Source organism: Orycteropus afer, unplaced genomic scaffold, assembly GCF_000298275.1.
Source record: "Orycteropus afer afer isolate SDZICR_OR568_19922 unplaced genomic scaffold, OryAfe1.0 scaffold00378, whole genome shotgun sequence".
Taxonomy (NCBI): Eukaryota; Metazoa; Chordata; class Mammalia; order Tubulidentata; family Orycteropodidae; genus Orycteropus; species Orycteropus afer.
The window spans coordinates 997,128-1,016,582 of record NW_006921965.1 but is presented as its reverse complement, the minus strand read 5'-3'; the positions used below and the strand labels follow the sequence as shown (position 1 = coordinate 1,016,582).

At 40.5% G+C, this 19,455-nt stretch overlaps 1 protein-coding gene across 1 annotated transcript in view; it reads right to left on the bottom strand.

The window, feature by feature from the left end:
- SPEF2 (sperm flagellar 2) overlaps positions 1-19,186 on the bottom strand; it is a 369,265-nt gene extending 350,079 nt beyond the window's left edge. Inside the window, exons 1-2 of the mRNA XM_042782582.1 lie at positions 19,129-19,186; positions 2,368-2,470 (exon numbers count right to left, since the gene is read on the bottom strand). Coding sequence (XP_042638516.1) covers positions 2,368-2,470; positions 19,129-19,186 — 161 coding nt within the window. The remainder of the gene's footprint in view (positions 1-2,367; positions 2,471-19,128) is intronic.
- Positions 19,187-19,455: the final 269 nt, after the last annotated feature.

Sequence of the window (19,455 nt, the reverse complement as noted above, 5' to 3'; positions counted from 1 at the left end):
CTAGATTCATGCTTTGTACATTCCATGTTCTGATGATTAATGGATGTCTGCAGCTGTTTCTCTTCAATTTGAGTGGTGCCACATCAGCAAATGGAGGTCTCGAAAGCTTTACCTTATCCATATGAGTAAGGCTGGGTTTACTCAGATGATGCAGCTCTTTCCTAGTCCTATTATGAGAGCCTTCTAACCTAACCGGACTATTCATAAAGTTGTGCGATAATGTATCAAATAGTGTTTCTTAGCTATTCATAAAGTTTTCTCTGGCCAATTCTTTGAGAAATGGATGGCCTCTTCCTTCTTCCTAGTCTGTCTCAGTGTGTAAGCTGGGCTGATACCTGTGCACCATGTGCATCCTGCTGGGTTAGAAACACCAGTGGCTCAGCCTCAAAACTCACATCAACACGTCACCATGGAAGGACAAACTGACAGACAGGTTTGTCTCCCTGTTGGAAACCTCTCGTACCACCCTTACCTGGGTCCCTGCGGCTGACTGCTTCTCTGTCCAAGTTACTGGTTTTCAATCCCCTTTCTCCCGCTCTACCATCCTGCTTCTTTGGGCATGCCTGCATTCTCTCTCCTCACCTGGATCCCTGCAGCTGAATGCTCCTCTGTCCTGGTTCCTGGCTTTTAATCCCCTTTTCCTGCTCTCCCATTCTGATGCTTTGGGCATGCCTGGGTTCTCCCTCCTCACCTGGATCCCTGCTGCTGACTGCTCCTCTGTCCAGGTTCCTGGTTTTTAATCCCCTTTCTCCTGCTCTACCATCCTGCTGCTTTTTGGCATGCCTGGGTTCTCTCTCCTCACCTGGATCCCCACTAGAAACAATATAGCCACCTCAATTGATACAGAAAAAGTATCTGACAAAACCCAACACCCTTTCATGATTACATCATTCAGCAGAGAAGAATAGAAGTAGTGTGGTTACAATTTAAAAGAGATAATAACACATATAAGCAAGGATATGGAGGAGAAACACAGATTCTCATTCACTGCCAGTGAGAACAGGAAATGGTGTCACTGCTTTGGAAGCAGTTTGGCAGTTCCTCAAAATATCAATAGAGAGTGACAATGTTGTGTTGTAGTGCACCACAGATTCTGACTTACAACGATCTTATAATAGGACACAGGAGAACTTCCCCATAGGGTTCCCCAGGCTGTACTCTTCATGGAAGCAGACTTCCACATCTTTCCCCCTTGGAGTCACTGGTGAGTTTGGATTACCAACCTTTCAATTAGCAGTTGAGCACTTAACAATTGTACCACCAGGGCTCCTTTGAGTGACCATATGATCTAACAGTTTCACCCCTACGTCTATACCCAAGAAGAATGAAAACATATGTCCACACAAAAACTTGTAAACAAATGTTCGTAGCAGCATTATTCATCATAGCCAAAAAGCACAATAAACTCAAATGTCCATCAATTACTGATTACTGGATAAAGAAAATATTGAATATCATTATTATTGGAAATATTTGGTAATAAATAGAAATAAAGAAGTGTTAATATACAATATAGAATAGATGAACCTTGAAAACATTACGCTAAGTACAAGAAGCCAGTCACAAAAGACCACATGTTGTCTGATTAAAGTGATATGAAATTATAGTATAAGGATATCCATGGAGACAGAAAATAGATTAGTGGATTCCAAGGCTTGGGGAAGGGAGAAGAGGGAAAGACTGCTAATGGGTATAGGGTTTCTTTTAGGAAGATGAAAATTTTTAAACTTAGACAGTGCTGATGGTTATGAAATATGTGGATATACTACTAAAAACCATTGAACTGTAGACTTTTAAATGGTGAATTTTATGGTTTGTGAATTATATTTCATGAAAGCTGCTAAAATAAAAAGAAATATGGATATTTTTATCAGTTAAGTTCTATTTTGTATTTTTAAAATAGAAAATACTAAATGGCCACCCAAGATACCACATGCTATTTCAGTCCTCTTGAAAAAAATCTAGCCAAGCATGCAAGTTTGCTTCACCTGGAGGTGAGGTCTTTCTGAAACCATGTAACATTTTCCCCTTTCATCAGTTAAGTTCTATTTTGTATTTTTAAAATGGAAAATACTAAATGGCCACCCAAGATACCACATGCTATTTCAGTCCTCTTGAAAGAAATCTAAGCAAATGTGCAAATTTGCCTCACCTGGAGGTGAGGTCTTGCTGCAACCATGTAACATTTTCCCCTTTCATCCTGGACAACAGACAATATGGGAGGCAGCACAGTTTTCAGAGCCACAGTCAGCTTGGCTGGTTTAGGTTTGGAAAGGACCTTATAATGGAAAGTTAACTTTGGGTGCTAAGACTTTCTAAATGCCCAAGGAATTAACTTTTTTAAAAGTGCAGATGAATGTCACTAACCTGCTTTCTGAAAATTCTGAAAAATCATCCTGAAGGTCAAACTTGTGCAGAACTTCTCCAATTAGATAGCCACTGGCAAAGGCCTTTGCAAATGACTTGGGACCTGAATTTTAAGGCAATAAGATATAAAAGTAAATATAACATTGCACACAGGACTTATATATTCTCATTAGGTATGCACAAAACCAAAATTCCATCATTTAAATGGAACTCTAAATGACATAAAAATACTTCTAAAAACAACTTACTTTTTAATAACCAAATGGAAAAGATTGAAGTTTAACTGTAGACACCTTATAAAGACTCAAAAGAGATGTAAATCAATACTTGATAATTTTGAAAGAAAAAAAAAAAAACCACAACCTTTGATCAAATTAAACAAAAGACAGCCAATAAAACTTATAAATAACTTTAGATCTAAACACAAATCTTCAAATTATTTTACAAAACTACTCTCTAATTTCTCAATTATCCAGACAACCTGTGGACAATGATAGTATATTGTGGGCAAATGAAACACAATCTAATTCTTTTTAAACCCTTAACACTACATGTTAACCTCTCATGCATCTTCTTAAACAAAGTCTACTGGATGTAATCAAGCTTCTCCTTCATAGTCTAGTTGTAGTTTTATGCAATGATGGAGATGGCCCAGCCCACAGTTCACAGGTTTTGGAATAAAAAACTACTGGGTTGGAATCTTGCCCCATACTAGCTCTGCAAACCCATGTAACATGCTTAATCTTTCATTTCCCTCTCTAAACAGAAATCATAGCATCTACCTGGTAGAGCTACCCTAAAGATAACAAGTAATATATGAGACTTGCTGGGTACCACACCTGCAACATCACAGGCATATATATTAAGTGCAGAAAATTTGAAAACAATTTGGTAAATGGAATTTGCTTTCTTAAAAAAAAAAAAAACCTTGATGCCGCCTTAATTTTGAGTGTTAAACACACACACATACACACACACACACATGCATGCAGTGAAGGATATAAAGTTCCATGATAATTGAGGGCAATATAATTATGAATTTATACAAAATAAATTATCTCATCATTGGCCAAAACCATCATTTCTCAAATGCCTTCAAAATCCTCTAGACATCTTCAATGTGTTTCTATCTGGTTCCTTTAGGCAAATAGTCAAAACATTACAAATCATTATAATTTCAAAATCTCAATCATATCAGAGTTTTGTTTTCTCTGTTTGACAAAAGAGCTCTGCTAGTGAAATGCTTAAGCCCTCAGCTCCTAACTGAAATGTTTGAACTCACTCAGCAATTTCATGAGAGGACACCCAGGTGACCTGCTGGTGATGTGCTCCCATAAAGATTACAGTCTAGAAACCCTGTGGGGACAGGTCTACTCTGTCACGTGGCATTGCTATGAGGCAGAAACCAACTTGACGGGACCTAACAACAGCAATCACAAGGTGGCTATTTGATTATGAACAAATAGCATTTCTTCTTGATTTGTAGACCTGATGCTTGGTGGTGCGGAGGCTGGGGCAGAGAGAGTGAAGGCTCAAACATAGAAATGATTGTAAGGATGGCACAGGACTAGATAGCATTTCATTCTGTTGTACAAAGGACCACTATGAGTTGTAACTGACTCAATGGCACCTAACAACAACAACAACACGTAGATGGTGTTAGGCATTGGTGGTACACTGGTATAATTCTCTCCTGCCATGTAGGAGGAAGAAGTCCAAGCTACACTGGAGGAATTGGAAAAAACAAAGTTCCAGGAATTGACCAAATACCCAATGAGATGTTTCAACAAATGGATTCAGTGCTGGAGGTGTTTACTCATTTATGCCAAAAAGTCTGGGGACAGCTATGGCCAATCAACTGGAAGAGATACATATTTGTCCCTATTCCAAAGAAAGGTGGTGCAACAGAATGCAGAGTTTATTGAACAATATCACTAATATCACACACAAGTAAAATTTTTCTTAAGATAATTCAAAAATGGTTGGAGCAGTATACTGACAGGGAACTTCCAGAACTTCAAGATGGATTCAGAAGAGGATGTAGAATGAGGGATATCACTGTTGATATCAGGATTGGAGGAAGACTCATTAACCACCTGTGATATGGAGATGACACAACCTTGCTGACTGACAGTGAGGATGATTTGAACCACTTACTGATGAATGTCAAAAACTAGCCTTCAGTATGGATTACACCTCAACATAAAGAAAACAAAAATCCTTACAACTAGATCAATAACCAACATCATGATGAATGGAGAAAATATTGAAGTTGTCAAAAATTTCATTTTACTTGGATCCAAAATCAACACTTACGGAAGCAACAGACAAGAAATCAAACAACATACTGCGCTCAGCATATCTGCTTCAAGAGACCTCTTTAAAGTGTTGAAGAGCAAAGATGTCACTTTGAAGACTAAGGGTGTCTGGCCCAAGCCATGGTATTTTCAATCACCTCACATGAACATGAAAGCCAGACAACAAAAAATAAGGAAGACTGGAGAAGGGTTGATGCTTTTGAATCATGGTGTTGAGAAGAATAATGAAAGTACCATGGATGTCTAAAGAACAAGCAAATCTGTCCTTGAAGAAGTACAGCCAGATGCTCCTTAGAAGCAAGAATGGCCAGACTTCATCTCACCTACTTTGGTCATGTTGTTGGAAGGAACCATTACTTGGAGAAAAGTATCATGCTTGTTAACGTGAAGGGTCAGAGAAAAAGGAGAAAGACCTTAACGAGATGTATTTACACAGAGGCTACAACAACGGGCACCAGCATAGCAAGGATTGTGAGGGTGGTGCAAGACCAGGGAGTGTTTCATTCTATTGTACACAGGGTCACTACAAGTTAGATTGACTCGACAGCACCTCCCAACAACATGTAGGAGAACAATGTTTGATTCCTGGACAACGCACAGCCACCACCACTCTGTAAACAGAGGCTTGCATTTTGCTACAATATAGAACCAGTTTCAGCAGATTAAGATTCTATATTAAGATAGACAAAGGAAGAAAGACCTGGCAATCTACTTCTGAAAATCAGCCAATGAAAACCTGAAGGATCACAATGGTCCTACTGGATGGCGCAGACTGGGCAGTGCTTCTGTTTCATTGTGAATGGGATCACCACGAGTCAGGAGTCAACTTGAAGGTAGATAATAACATTGATCTAAAGGTCAAAAGAAGGATAATTGTTTATGTATTTCATTGCCAGGATAGTTTACAACAAGTAAGCAAATACAAAACATCTGTGTGCACTTCCGATTTACAATGTGCTACCTGTGCAAAATAAAAGGAACTGTGAGAAAAAAATTATAGCAGATGACAAAAGCAAGAAAGGGGGAACATGAGGAAATATAAGAGGAAGGGAAAAAAATGCATGCAAAAAAAATTAGATAAAGAATGAATCGAATGAAAAAAAGTTAAAAAAAAAAATCTTTGGTTTATTATAGTTTTCTTCCATTAACTGATGTTGAATACCATGACTAATTTTGTGAAAGTCACTTCTAAGTTAATTTGCACTAAACAATTGTAATTTTTATGGGCATAAAAAGGCAAATTCACTCTTGTTGTTGTTGTTGTTATTTGCCATCAAGTCGGCCCCGACTCATAGCGACCCCTCCTTGGGTTTCCGAGGCATTATCACTACGGAAGTAGGATTGCCCAACCTTCCTTCCGAGGAGTGGCTGGTGGGTTTGAACTGCCAGCCTTCTGGTTAGCACTCAAGTGCCTTAGGCATTATACTACCAGAGCTCCTCAAATTCACCCTAGGACAAGGAATAATGAATGAATATGAGAAGTAACTGAATCATGGGAGTTGATAAGAAATTGCTGAACCACTGAATGATGATCTTCATTCTGTAATGTTCTCACCCTGCCCCTAAAGTGGTCTGCAGGTGAAGGGGAGGTTGTCTAGCAACAACTCAAATACTTCCTCTAACTTCCAAGCCCCATTTCTAGTTTTTATCATTAAAATTCTCTTTTGTTAAAATCTTTGATACAGGCCTTCTTGAAGGGTCAGTAGTAGGCTGAGAGAGCAGGTGAAATGGTCTAAAGAGCCTCTCCATCAAAGTGGCCCACAGCCAACTGGAGAAAGCACATACAGGAGAGACACCCTGTGCTTTCCAGAGAGCATGAGGAGAGCATGGGCTCTGGAAAAAAAAAATATATATATATATCTGGGCTTGACTCCTTGCACATTTAGAAACCCCTGGACAATGGGCAATTAGATAGGCATAGTTTCTTACCTGTAAAGAGGAAGGACAATGGGTTCTGCCTCATTAGATCTGAGAATTAAATTAGATATTGTGTGCAAAATGCTTAAATAATGCCTGGCATGTATATTAAGTGTTCTGTGACAATTTTTATTGTCGTTATTGGTTAGCAGTTGCCATTAAGTTAATTCTGACTCAAGGCAACCTCGTGTGTGTCAAGAGTAGAATTGTGCTCTGTAGGGCTTTCAGTGGCTGACTTTTCAGAAATAGATTAACCACCAGAGTAGGTCACATTAATTGCACAATTTGTAAGCTCAATTAATCCACAATTTTTTGGTCAGTTTGCTGTATTGTGGTGGCTTGTGTGTTCCTGTGATGCTGGAAGCTATACAACAAATATTTCAAATACCAGCAGGGTCACCCATGGTGGACAGGTTTCTACAGGCAAAATATAGAATGATGCATGAAGCATCAAAAGAAGATGGAAAGAATACACAGAGTCACTGTAACCAAAAGAATTGGTCAACATTCACCAATTTCAGGAGGTGGCATATGACCAAGAACCAATGATACTGAAGGAAGAAGTCCAAGCTGTACTGAAGGAATAGGTGAAAAACAAGGCTCCAGGATTGATGGAATACCTACTGAGATGTTTCAACAAATGGATGCAGTGCTGTAGATGTTTGTGGAGGTTAAGTCTATGTGTCAACTTGACTGGACCTTGTTGAGTGGCTAGGCAGCTGAATGTAGTTATTCCCCATGATGAGGCTGGTAATTAACTCCGTTGTGGAATCTACAGGAGCAGCTGAATAGCTGCTTTGGATATGTGGTCTGCTTCCCATATATAAGAAATAGCTTTGGGAATGGTCTCTAGCTTATGGCACACTTTAATCCTGCATGTAGCCATGTCATTGTTCAGCAGCCTACCACGCTCTGCCGACCTTGGGACTTACAATGGACTTGAATTAATGGCCTGCCATGTGGTTTGGTAACATCAGGACTGTCCCTTCTTACTTGTCAACCTTGGGCTTGTCAATCTCCGTAGCCAGCAGCTGTCTGAGTGAAGAAAAGCCTCTAGGGGAGCAGGAGGCAGAGCTGAAGCCCAAGGTTGAGGGGCTTTCACCCAGCCCCTAGAGCCTGGCATTTTGAACTCAGACTTAAAGCCTCCAAACTGTAAGAGAATAAACTGCTGTTTGTTCAAGCATCCCATTTGTGGTATATTCTTATCAGAGTGGCACTAGGAATCCAGAACGGTGCTCATTCATTTATGCCAAGAAATTTGGAAGACATCTACCTGGCCAACCAACTGGAAGAGATGGATATTTGTACCCGCTCCAAAGAAAGGTGATCAAAAGAATGCAGAATGTATCAAAATATATCAGTAATATACAAACCAAAAACCAAACACACAGCCATCTAGTTAGACCTGACTTGTAACGACCCCTCCTTGGTTTTCCAAGGCAGTATCACTACAGAAGTAGGTTGCCCAACCTTCCTTCAGAGGAGTCACTGGTGGGTTTGAACCACCAGCCTTCTGGTTACCAGTCAAATGCCTTAGGCACTATGTCACGAGAGCTCCCCTGTAATATACACACAAGTAAAATTTTGCTGAAGATAATTCAAAAATGGCATTCGACTGTGTGGATCATAACAAATTGTGGATAATATGGTAAAGAATGGAAATTCCAGAACACTTAATCGTGCCATGAGAAACTTGTAAGTAGACCAAAAGGGAGGTATTCAAACAGAACAAGGGGATACTTCTGGGTTTAAAATCAAGAAAGATGTGCACCATCCTTATTCACTCTGTATACAGAGCAAAGAATCATAGAAGCTGGACTATATGAAGAGGAGGGCAGCATCAGGATTGGAGGAAGACTCATTAACAACCTGCGATATGCAGATGACACAATTTTGCTTCTGAAAGTGAAGACTTGATGAAGATGAAAGACTACAGCTTACTGATGAAGACTGAAGACTACAGCCATCAGTAAAGATCACACTTCAACATAAAGAAAACAAACATCCTCACAACTGGACAATAAACAGCATCATGATAAATGGAAAAAAGATTGAAGTTGTCAAGTATTTCATTTTACTGGGATCCACAATAAATGCTCATGGAAGCAGCAATCAAGAAATTGGATAATGTATTACACCGGACTTCTGATAAAGATTGATTTAAAGTGGTAAAGAGAAAAGATGTCATTGAAGATTAAGGTAAACCTAATCCAAGCCATGGTATTTCAATCGCTGTGCATGTGAATGCTAGTCAATGAATAAGGAAGACAAAAGAAGAGTTGATGCCTTTGAATTGTGATGTTGGTAAATAACACTGAAAATAGCAAAGACTTCCAGAAGAATGAACAAATTTGTCTTGGAAAAAGTACACCTGGAATGTCCAGAAGTAAGAATGGCCAGATTTTGTCTCTCAAACTTTGGTCATGTTGTCAGAAGGGAGCAGTCCCTGGAGAAGGAAGTCACATTTGAGAGTGGATCGTGAATGAAAAAGGAGAAGACCCTCAATGAGATGGATTGGCACAGTGGCTGCAAGGATGGGCTCAAGTATACAAACAGTGTGAGGACAGCACAAGACCAGTAGTGTTTCATTCTGTTGTATGCAGCGTTGCTATGAGTCAGAATGACTCAAAGGCAGCTAACAACAATAACAAAGTATGAAATATTAGAGTTCTGGTAGTGCTGTCATTACAGCATTAGGCTGCTAACCAAAAGGTCAAACCCACCAGTAGCCACTCTATAGGAGAAAGATGAGGCAGTCTGCTTCCCTAAAGATTTATAGCCTTGGAAACCCTATGGGGATGTTCTCCTTCTCCTATAGGGATGCGATGAGTTGAAATAGACTCAATGACAGTCTATTTTGTTTTATTTTAAACTACAAAATACAAATGAAAGAGCTCTGGTGGTGCAGTGGTTAAGCACTCAGCTGTGAACTAAAAGGTTGGTGGTTTGGACCAACCAGTCACTCCATGGAAGAAAGATGTGGCAGTCTGCTTCTGTGAAGATTACACCCTTGCAAATCCTATGGGGCAGTTCTATTCTGTCCTATAGAGTTGCTATCAGTTGGAATCTGACTTGACAGCAATAGTTTTTTTTTTTTTTTTTTTAAAGCATAAGCATCCTTTTTTCAAAGGAAATTCAGTACTCAGGAGGGAACTATTTGGCATTGTCCTTTAATTTAGATACAGAACCACATTTTCAGCCAGGAGCTCTGGTAGCATAGTGCCTAAGGCACGTGACTGCTAACCAGAAGGCTGGCAGTTCAAACCCACCAGCCACTCCTCAGAAGGAAGGTTGGGCAATCTCCTTTTGTAGTGATACCGCCTCGGAAACCCAAGGAAGCGTCGCTATGAGTCGAGTCCAACTCAACAGCACATAACAACGACAACAACATCAGACTGGGACAGCACTCCATAATCAAACACAGTTATAGTTCAAAAGCAAACCCTTTAAATATTCACATACATGAAGACTAAATACAGGCTCAAAGAAGTTCTGGTCTGATTTTGATGTCAAATAATGAAAGGACTAACTTTTGGTTTTCAGAGATTTTTAGATTTTGGAATTGCAGGATAGGATTGGTAGAACCACCTTTCCTACTCTGAGACCTAGTGGCCTTTGCTCCTACTTTAACAGAACAGCAAAGCCCTAACCTGCATTGTTGTTGTTGTTGTTGTTAGTTGCCATAGATTGATTCCACTTCACAGTAACCCAGTATGTGCAGAGGAGAACTGCTCCACAAGGCTTTCAAGGCTGTGGCCTTTCTGAAACAGATTGCCAGGCTTTTCTTCTGAGGTACCTCTGGGTGCATTTGAACTGCCAACCTTTGGCTAGTAGTTGAGCTTTTAACCACTTGTGCTATCCAAGGACTTCCGCATTATCAACCATGCTTAAAAAGCCAGGCCAATTTGCTTTCATCTGAGAGAAAGAAAAGCAGCCACAGATGGCTGAGAACTGGCTGATACTATCAAGTCTGGGTGTTGCTCAGCGCTGGCCTGGCTGTCCTAGCTTTGGCATTCTCCTCTTGGACATTAATAATCTCATAGCACAGCAACATCAGGCAAGGCCACTCTGACCCTGATGAATCAAGACAAAAATGAAATAATTCTGTAATCACATTGGAACTCAGACAAAAACAAGACTATTGACCAAACCACACAAATGATCAAATGTCTCCCACTCAGGATACAGGGAGATTGCTTCTTTACCAGTCATAGCTTTACCTCATTTTGTCTACCCCACCTTCTCAGTAAGATTTATTAAGATGGGAGTTCTGGTAGCATAGTGCCTAAGGCATGTGACTGCCAACCAGAAGGCTGGTGGTTCAAACCCACCAGCCACTCTTTGGAAGGAAGGTTGGGTAATCTACTTTTGTAGTGATATCGTCTTGGAAACCCAAGGATTGGTTGCTATGAGTCAGGTCTGACTCAATAACACATAACAACAATAACAACTGTACAATTGCCATTCCTTCTTGACAGGATCTAATTCAGAGCAAATACTATTTCCTTGATTCTCCCCAGAAAAATCACCTAACATAAGCCTAAATCTATAACAAGCCCATTCTAATACTCTCTTATTGAGACACCCCACACTTCTCCATGGTATGTGTTCTCCTTCATTGAAAGAAGTCAATAAACTCAATTTTGTTCAACCACAGGTGTGACCTGTGGACACTGATAATTTCTTTCTCTACAGTGTACAGTATAGAATGATCAACGTTTATCATTTTCTCCTTTGAAAGTTTTCTTAGTTCTCAAGAGAGAACCTGAGAATCATAGTTCTCAAGATTAACTACCTGAAACCAACTCTCAATTGCCACACTATCACATCGTTTAATGGTTCAAAGACTGGGTGTCGTTTTTCTCTTGGAACTTCAGATCTGAAAGTTTTGACCTTGATTTAGACAACAAACATCTGTTATGAGATTTTCTGTATTCTAGTCATCAAAAGCCAAGTTTTGATCAAGAAATCTGCTTCTGAGATAGCCCAGAAATAACAAAAGTCTGTTGTGTTACATCAGAAGCAATATATTTTCAAATGACCCTGAGGATTGAAGTCCAAGGTGTCATTTTGCATGTCTTAACGACACTCAGTTTTAAAAGCAATGAAGCAGAAGTTGGGAGACCTGCAATCTATTCCTAATGTACCATTACTGAGGTGCATAATCCCAAATAATCTCTGCACTTATCTGCTTTAATTTCACATCTGCCTAAGCAACTAAATTAAACAGTGTTTAAAATGCTTTTTCAAATCCAAGGTTTTATGATTCTATGAGATGGTAAGGCCATAAGACAATAAAAATGTCCAAAAAATACACTATAAATTACTGTGTGAAAATAAATATTTAAATAGGAAATTTTGGTATCACTATTCCTTTCTTGAAAATACAATTTGATACTTTTTAAAAGGCCTGGGCATAAGATTTCATCAACAAAGTATAGTTATTACACAAGGAGATTCAGATAAAGCATGCCCTTAAAATTTGAGATAACAGAAACCAAACCCACTGCCATAGGGTTGATTGTGACTCATAACAACCCCCGTTGGGTTTTCAAGGCTGTAAATCTTTATGGAAGTAGGTCGCCTCATCGTTCTCCTGTGGAGCAGCTGGTGGGCTTGAACCTTCAACCTTCTGGTTAGCTGCCAAGTGCCCTTATCTACTATATTACCAGACCTCCTCACAAAATTTAGGATGTTGTTGTTGTTGTTAAGTGCCGTCGAGTCGTTTCTGACTCATAGCGACCCCATGCACAGCAGAACGAAACACTGCCTGATCCCGCACCAGCCCCACAATCCCTGCTATACTTGAGCCCATCATCGCAGCCACCGTATCAATCCATCTCGTTGAAGGCCTCCTCCTCTTTCGTCAACCCTCCACCCTACCAAGCATGACATCCTTCTCCAGGGAATGGTCCCTTCTTACAACATGACCAAAATTTAGGATAAGGGGTAGAAAATATTGCTCTTTAAAACAAGAAACTTTTATAGGTTATTATAAAAGGACAAGGCTAGACACTTGGAAACCCACTCAGGAAAAAAAAAAAAAAAAACTAATTAGCAAAGAATACAGAGTATCTCTTAAAACTCACAAAAATGTCCTATTTAAAAATGTTTACTTATCATGCACACTATAATTATGAAAGGAGCTCTGGTGTAGATTGTAGTCATTAACCTTATTGAGAATTGTTGTTGTCAGATGTTGTCAAATTGGTTCTGACTCATAGCAACTCTATGTGACAAAACAAAGCACGGCCCTATCCTGTGCCATTCTCACAATCATTGCTATGTTTGAGCCCATTTTTACCGTCACTATGTCAATCCATCTCATTGAGGAAAAAAACTCACTGCTGTTGAGTCGAATCTGACTCACAGAGACCCCTCCTTGGGTTTCAGAGGCAGTATTACCACAGAAGTAGATTGCTCAACCTTCCTTCCGAGGAGTAGCTAGTGGGTTTAAACTGCCAGCTTTCTGGTTAGCAGTCAAGTGCCTTAAGCACTATACCACTAGAGCTCCCATCTCATTGAGGGTCTTCCTCTTTTTCACTGACCATCTTCCAAGCTTGACATCCCTCTCCAGGGACTCATCTCTCCTGGTAACATGTCCAAAGTACGTGAGACAGTCTCTCCATCCTTGCTTTTCAGGAGCATTCTGGCTGTACTTCTCCCAAGGCAGATTTGTTCATTTTTCTGGCTGTTGTTGCTGTTGTTAGGTGTCTTCAAGTGATTTTTGATTCATAGCTATTCAACAGAAGGAAACAATGCCCAGTTCTGCATAATTCTCACAATCCTTGCTATGCTTGAGCCCATCCTTGCAGCCACTGTGTCTATCCATCTCATTGAGGGTCCCCCCCTTCTTTCATTGACCCACCACTTCACTAAGTTACACTTCTCCAGGGAATGGTCCCTTCTGACAACATGACCAAAGTTGGTGAGACCAAGTCTAGCCATTCTCACTTCTAAGGAGCATTCCAGCTGCACTTTGTCCATGGTATTTTCTGTATTTATTTTTTTTTTTTTTACCAACACCACAATTCAAAGGAATCAATTCTTCTTTGGTCTTCCTTATTCATTGTCCAGCTTTCACATGCATATGAGGTGATTGAAAATACCATGGCTTGGGTCTTCAAACTGAAATCTTTGCTCTTTAACACTCCAAAGAAGTCTTTTGCAGCATATTTTCCTAGTGCGATACAACATCTGATTTCTTGACTGCTAGTCATTTCTATGAGCACTGATTGTGAATCCAAGCAAAATTAAATCTTTGAAAACTTCAATCTTTTCTCTATTTATTATGATGTTGCCAATTGGTCCAGTTGTGAGGGTGTGTATTTTCTTTATGTAGCAGTATAATCCATACTGAAAGCTGTAGACTTTGATCTTCATCAGTAAGCTCTTCAAACCATCTTTACTTTCAGCAAGCAAGGTGGTGTCATCTGCATTCTGCAGATTGTTAATGAGTCTTCCTCCAATCCTGATACCATGTTCTTCTTCATACAGTCCAGCTTCTCAGATTACTTGGTCAGCATATAGATTGAATAAGTATGGTGAAAGATAGAACCCTAATGCACACCCTTCCTGATTTTAAACCATGCAGGATTCCCCTTGTGTTTGAACAATGGCTTCTTGGTCTACATAGAGGTTTCTCATGAGAACAATTAAGCCTTCTGGATTTCTCATTCTTTCCAAAGTTACCCATAATTTGTTATGATCCACATAGCCAAATGCCTTTGCATAGTCAATAAAACATGGGTAAACATCTTTCTTGTATTCTTTACTATCAGCTAATATCCATCTCACATCAGCAATGATACCCCTTTCTTCCACATCCTCTTTGGAATCCAGCTTGCATTTCTGGAAGTTCCCATTTAATATACAGCTGCAACCGTTTTTGAATTATCTTCACCAAAATTTTACTTGCATGTGATATTAATGACATTGTTCAATAATTTCCACATTCTGTTGGATCACCTTTCTTCTGGTAGTCCATGGTATATTCAATATTCTTTGCCAACACCATAATTCAAATGCATTAGTTCTTCATTGGTCTTTCTTATCCAGTGTCCAGCATTTGCATGCATATGAGGTAATGGAAAATTGGGTCAGGTTCACCTTATCCTAAAAGTGACATCTTTGTTTCTTGGATATTGGATTTAAAGCGGTCTTTTGCATGCTCATTTCAGGAGCTTTTGGCAGTAGATGTAACACTGGCAAACAGCATTGCTCAGTGTGGCTTCCCCAATCACTGTCTAGGAGGAGGTAGAGATTCTCATTCTAATAACCTGTCATTGGTATCTTGATAAAATATCTCTAGAGCAAAAAGGCAAGCACATAAAAAATTGGCTTGATTCAAGTATTCTTTTGTTTATATCTAATTTATGATTAGGAGCCCTGGTGGTGTAATCATTGAGTGCTTGGCTGCTAACCAAAAGGCTGATGGTTCAAACCCACATGGCAGCTCCACAGGAGAAGGACCTGGATATCTGCTTCCAAAAATATTACAGCCAATAAAACCTATGAGGCAGTTCCACTCTGCCACATGTGAGTTGAAAATTGACTTGATGGCACCTAACAACAATTATGACTGTCAATAAGATATGGTCTGATCTGTAAATTTGGTCATCTCCTGAGTATGCCAGCCCACTAAGACATTATACATGTTCAATTGCCAGCTTAGGTTATTCTGCTATCTTTCTCCCCATGATAAACTCATACACTGGCTTACAAAATAATCACAATGTAACTACAGGTAGTATAAAACAACTCCTACAACTTGCTTAAAGTAATAAAACACAGCTTCTGAAGTCACAAACCTAAGAATCAAAGTTCTAGGGTCACATGAAGATGAAGAAATCCATAAAGCTTAGTTTAATACTTTAGTTTACTTTTGCTTCACCCCCATACTTTCAAGTAATAAATAGTTATTTACTAAGTGTCCATTATATGACAGGCATAACACTAGGCAGCATTCCAAAATGAGAGACTGAAAATTAGTTGAAATAATATTTGTTAAGCATCTACTAGATGTCAGGCACTGTGGCTGAAGTTTTCCATTTGCATTGACATTTGATACTTAATACATACAATTATTTTTCTAACTTCACAGGGTGTAAGACTGGGACCTTATACTATCCCACACCATTTTCATGACTACTGGTTTGCTTAAGTCTATTAAAAAAAAAAAAAAAAACCTAAACTCACTGCCATTGAGGCAGGTCCAACTCATAGCAACCCCTCCTTGGGTTTTGGACACGGTAACTCTATGGAAGTAGATTGCCCAATCTTCCTTCCGAGGAATGGCTAGTAGGTATGAACCTCTAACCTTCTGGTTAGCAGTCAAATGCCTTAGGTACTACACCACCAGAGCCCCCGCTTAAGTCTATAGTTGTGCCTATGGTAGTGTCTTCGAACCTAGGGGGCTCATCTTCCAGCATTATATCAGACAATATTCTGTTGGCATCCACAGGCTTTTTGTTGGCTAATTTTTAGATGTATATCAGTAGGCTTTTCTTTCTAGTATGAATACACTCTCATTTCACCAAGCACTGTACTATTTAAGGATATTCAGATCGTTTCCATTTTATTTTATTTTTTTTTTCCCTACTACCATCTGGTAGCATAGTGCCTAAGGCACTTGACTGCTAACCAGAAGGCTGCAGGTTCAAATCCACCAGCCACTCCTCGGAAGGAAGGTTGGGCAATCTACTTCCATAGTGATACTGCCTCAGAAACCCAAGGAGGGTCGCTATGAGTTGGGTCTGACTCGACAGCACAAAACAACAACAACAAAAACTACCATCTATGTGCCAATAAGCATCCTTGTTCAAATATTCTTACTTATTGGTGCTTTTATTTTTGTACAATTGATTCTGAAAAAATGAGAAGCATTGGCTACATCTCAGGAGCTTTGCTCAGTGTTTCACACATATTATCTCATTAATCTTGATTCAATCCTATACTATTTCCCCTATATTAAGAATAATGAAATTGAGGTAAATTACCTGTCCAAGATCAATAGTTAATATTGGTGGATAAGACATTTGAGAGTTTAAATAACTTGCCCTAAGTCACTAGGTAGTAAGAGGCAGATAAGAGACTTGAACCCAGGTGCTCTGGCTACTAAGTCCATGCTCTTAAAATGATCCTTACCCATATATTGCCAAATTCTTTCCCCAAAGGCTGCAGCCATTGGCCGTCCTTCCAGGATGGTTTACCCAAAGGTGTCCATTGTGTATCATGGAATGCCTTCTCCAATGATGACATCAACACCTGCCTCAGGTGCAGATGGCTATCTTGTTTGTTTCCAAATGCAGCTAAATGTGTTGCCTACAGTCTGGAAAGCCTTTCACAATGTTGAGTTTGGCTACCTTGGGGATTGTCTCTCTCCTTAGATCCCCTCATAGCAGTTGGGACCAAGAAATGAATAGGTATGGCTAGGGAAGAGGATGCAGAACTGCACTAGGACAGGGTGTCTCTGCTAACAGCCTCCAGTTTCACAATTTAGCAAAGCAGCAACAGGGCATTTTCCATCCAAAGTTTATGGTATTACAATTCTTACTTAAAATGTCTCTAGTCTCTTGATGTTTACAGAATGAAGTAACTTCTTCCTCTCCTCTCAAAACCAAAATCCCCCAAGCTGATTAAAATTATAATGGTATACTACTGTTTCATGTTTCTTATTAATTTTATAGACTATTTTCCAAAAGTGTTTCATTTTGCTATAGAGCCCAGGGGATTTAAGTAGAGGGTGTGTGTGGTTTTTACTAATCAAATAAATGAACCAAATTAAACTAAACAATCCTGAATTGTTTTGTTTACCCCTTCCCTTTGGAGCAATAAAACTTATGGGTATGATTTTGCATTCTGGCTCCTATTGTGAGAAAGGAGGGGAAAAAAAAAATCTGAATACTGTCCTCAGTGAAGCATCATATCTCAGGAGAGAGACAACCAGAGACACAATGGGATGATCACAGAGCCCTGGGAGAGAATTTATTGCAGTGAATAGCAAGTATGTGGGTAGGAGTCTGGCAAAGAAAACAGTCCTGGTCTTATGCCTCAAGAAAGACAACTTGAGGTCCTGAATGTTAAAGAGCCTCATGAAGATAATATGTGTCGCAAAGCCCTGCAGAAACATCACCACTCATCTAGCAACTTCTGTGGGATGATCTAAGGTTGGTTGGGTTGGCACCATTGCCTCACTGGTAGCAAGTCAGCATTATGCAAGAGTCGTTTTGGGAAAACAGATGGAAAGGATTTGAGCTGAAAACCCTGTGCCTTGAGCACAAACCATACCAGCTGTTAAATGAACTCCTGAAGAAATCAGAGATGTGGAGGTCTAGTGTAGTGCTATAATCACTGTTGTTGTTGTTATATGACCTTGAGTCGGATCCCACTCATAGAGACCCCTCCTTAGGTTTCTGAGGCAGTATCACTACGGAAGTAGATTGCCCCATCTCCCTTCCCAGGAGTGGCTGGTCGGTTTGAAACTTCAGCCTTCTGGTTAGCAGTCCAGTGCCTTAGGCACTATGCTACCAGAGCTATAATCACTAGACTGTCCAAAATTGCCAGTGTAAAACGGCCTCTGTGGTGTGAGATTTAGAACTTCAGGTGGCAATTTTATGGTTAGGATGGAATCAGGTTGGTAAACAAGGTCAGCTTGGGACAAAAGTTAATATTGGACAAAAACAGCTATATTTGTTAAATTAATCTAAGATTTATTTTGAAAAAAATAAAATATATAAATGTCAACATATTCTGCATTAACGGATTTCTCGCCATTTTGCCCTTTGGCAATAAGGTATGAAAAGTATGCTTGTTGTTGTGTTGTTATGTGCCATAGAGTCTAACCCGACTCATAGCGACCCCTCCTTGGGTTGCCAAGGCAGTATCACTACAGAAGTAGATCGCCCAACCTTCCTTCAGAGGAGTGGCTTGTGGGTTTGAACCACCAGCCTTCTGGTTAGCAGTCAAGTGCCTTAGGCACTGTCCTACCAGAGCTGCTGAAAAGTATGCTTAGACCTAGTTTATACCGGAATAAACACACTGAGACTGTATTGTAACTTGCGCAGGGTACACATCTAATTGTGTGGTAGCTGGTACAAGAACCGTGGCTTTCAGACTCCATATTTCATTTGGTTTGCTCAAACATCACGCTTCTGATGATGGAGAGGGGCAAATATCAAGGCCAGACTACGGGGTCCAGCAAACTCCTCCCTCCGATGAGCGAAGGTAGTCCTCCCTAACCCAGCTATTAGAACCACACAGTAGGTCAGAATCCCTGAAGGGCTGGGCTCTCAGTTATGGAAACCCAGAAGAAAAGTGGCGAAGAAGAAGACCCGGCAGTGACTGGAGCGAGCCGTAGGTCGGCCAGCGGAATGGCCTGGGACAAAGTAAAGCGGGAATCTCAGCGCCCTGGCGCTGCCCGGTCCAGCAGGCGCCCCAAGGCGCAGCTTCCGCCTTCCGGGCCACCTGCAGGCAGCGCGCGCCCCTCCCGCCCATCTCTCATTTGCCCCCGGCCGTGGTCACTCACTCACGGTCTGGGACACTTTCAGCTCCTGGTTGAGCCACTGGCACAAAATATCCGACATGACTGGGACCTCGCTTCAGACTGCGACTAGGTGCCAGGAACGTGGCGGGAACTCTGTTGGTCAGCCCGCGTCCTCCTGTTGCCAGGGGCAACCCGTTGCAAAGGAAGCGTATCTAAGCTGGAACCAGGAGATGGGTTCAGAGAAGAGGAGACACAGAAGATCAATGGCAGAGGCTTGAAAACCGTGGACTGCCCCCTGCTGGCCGGTAAGACCAGATGTGCGCAAGTCCAAAGGACTCAAGGGGTGGCCGCGGGAGGTGAGGCCTTTAG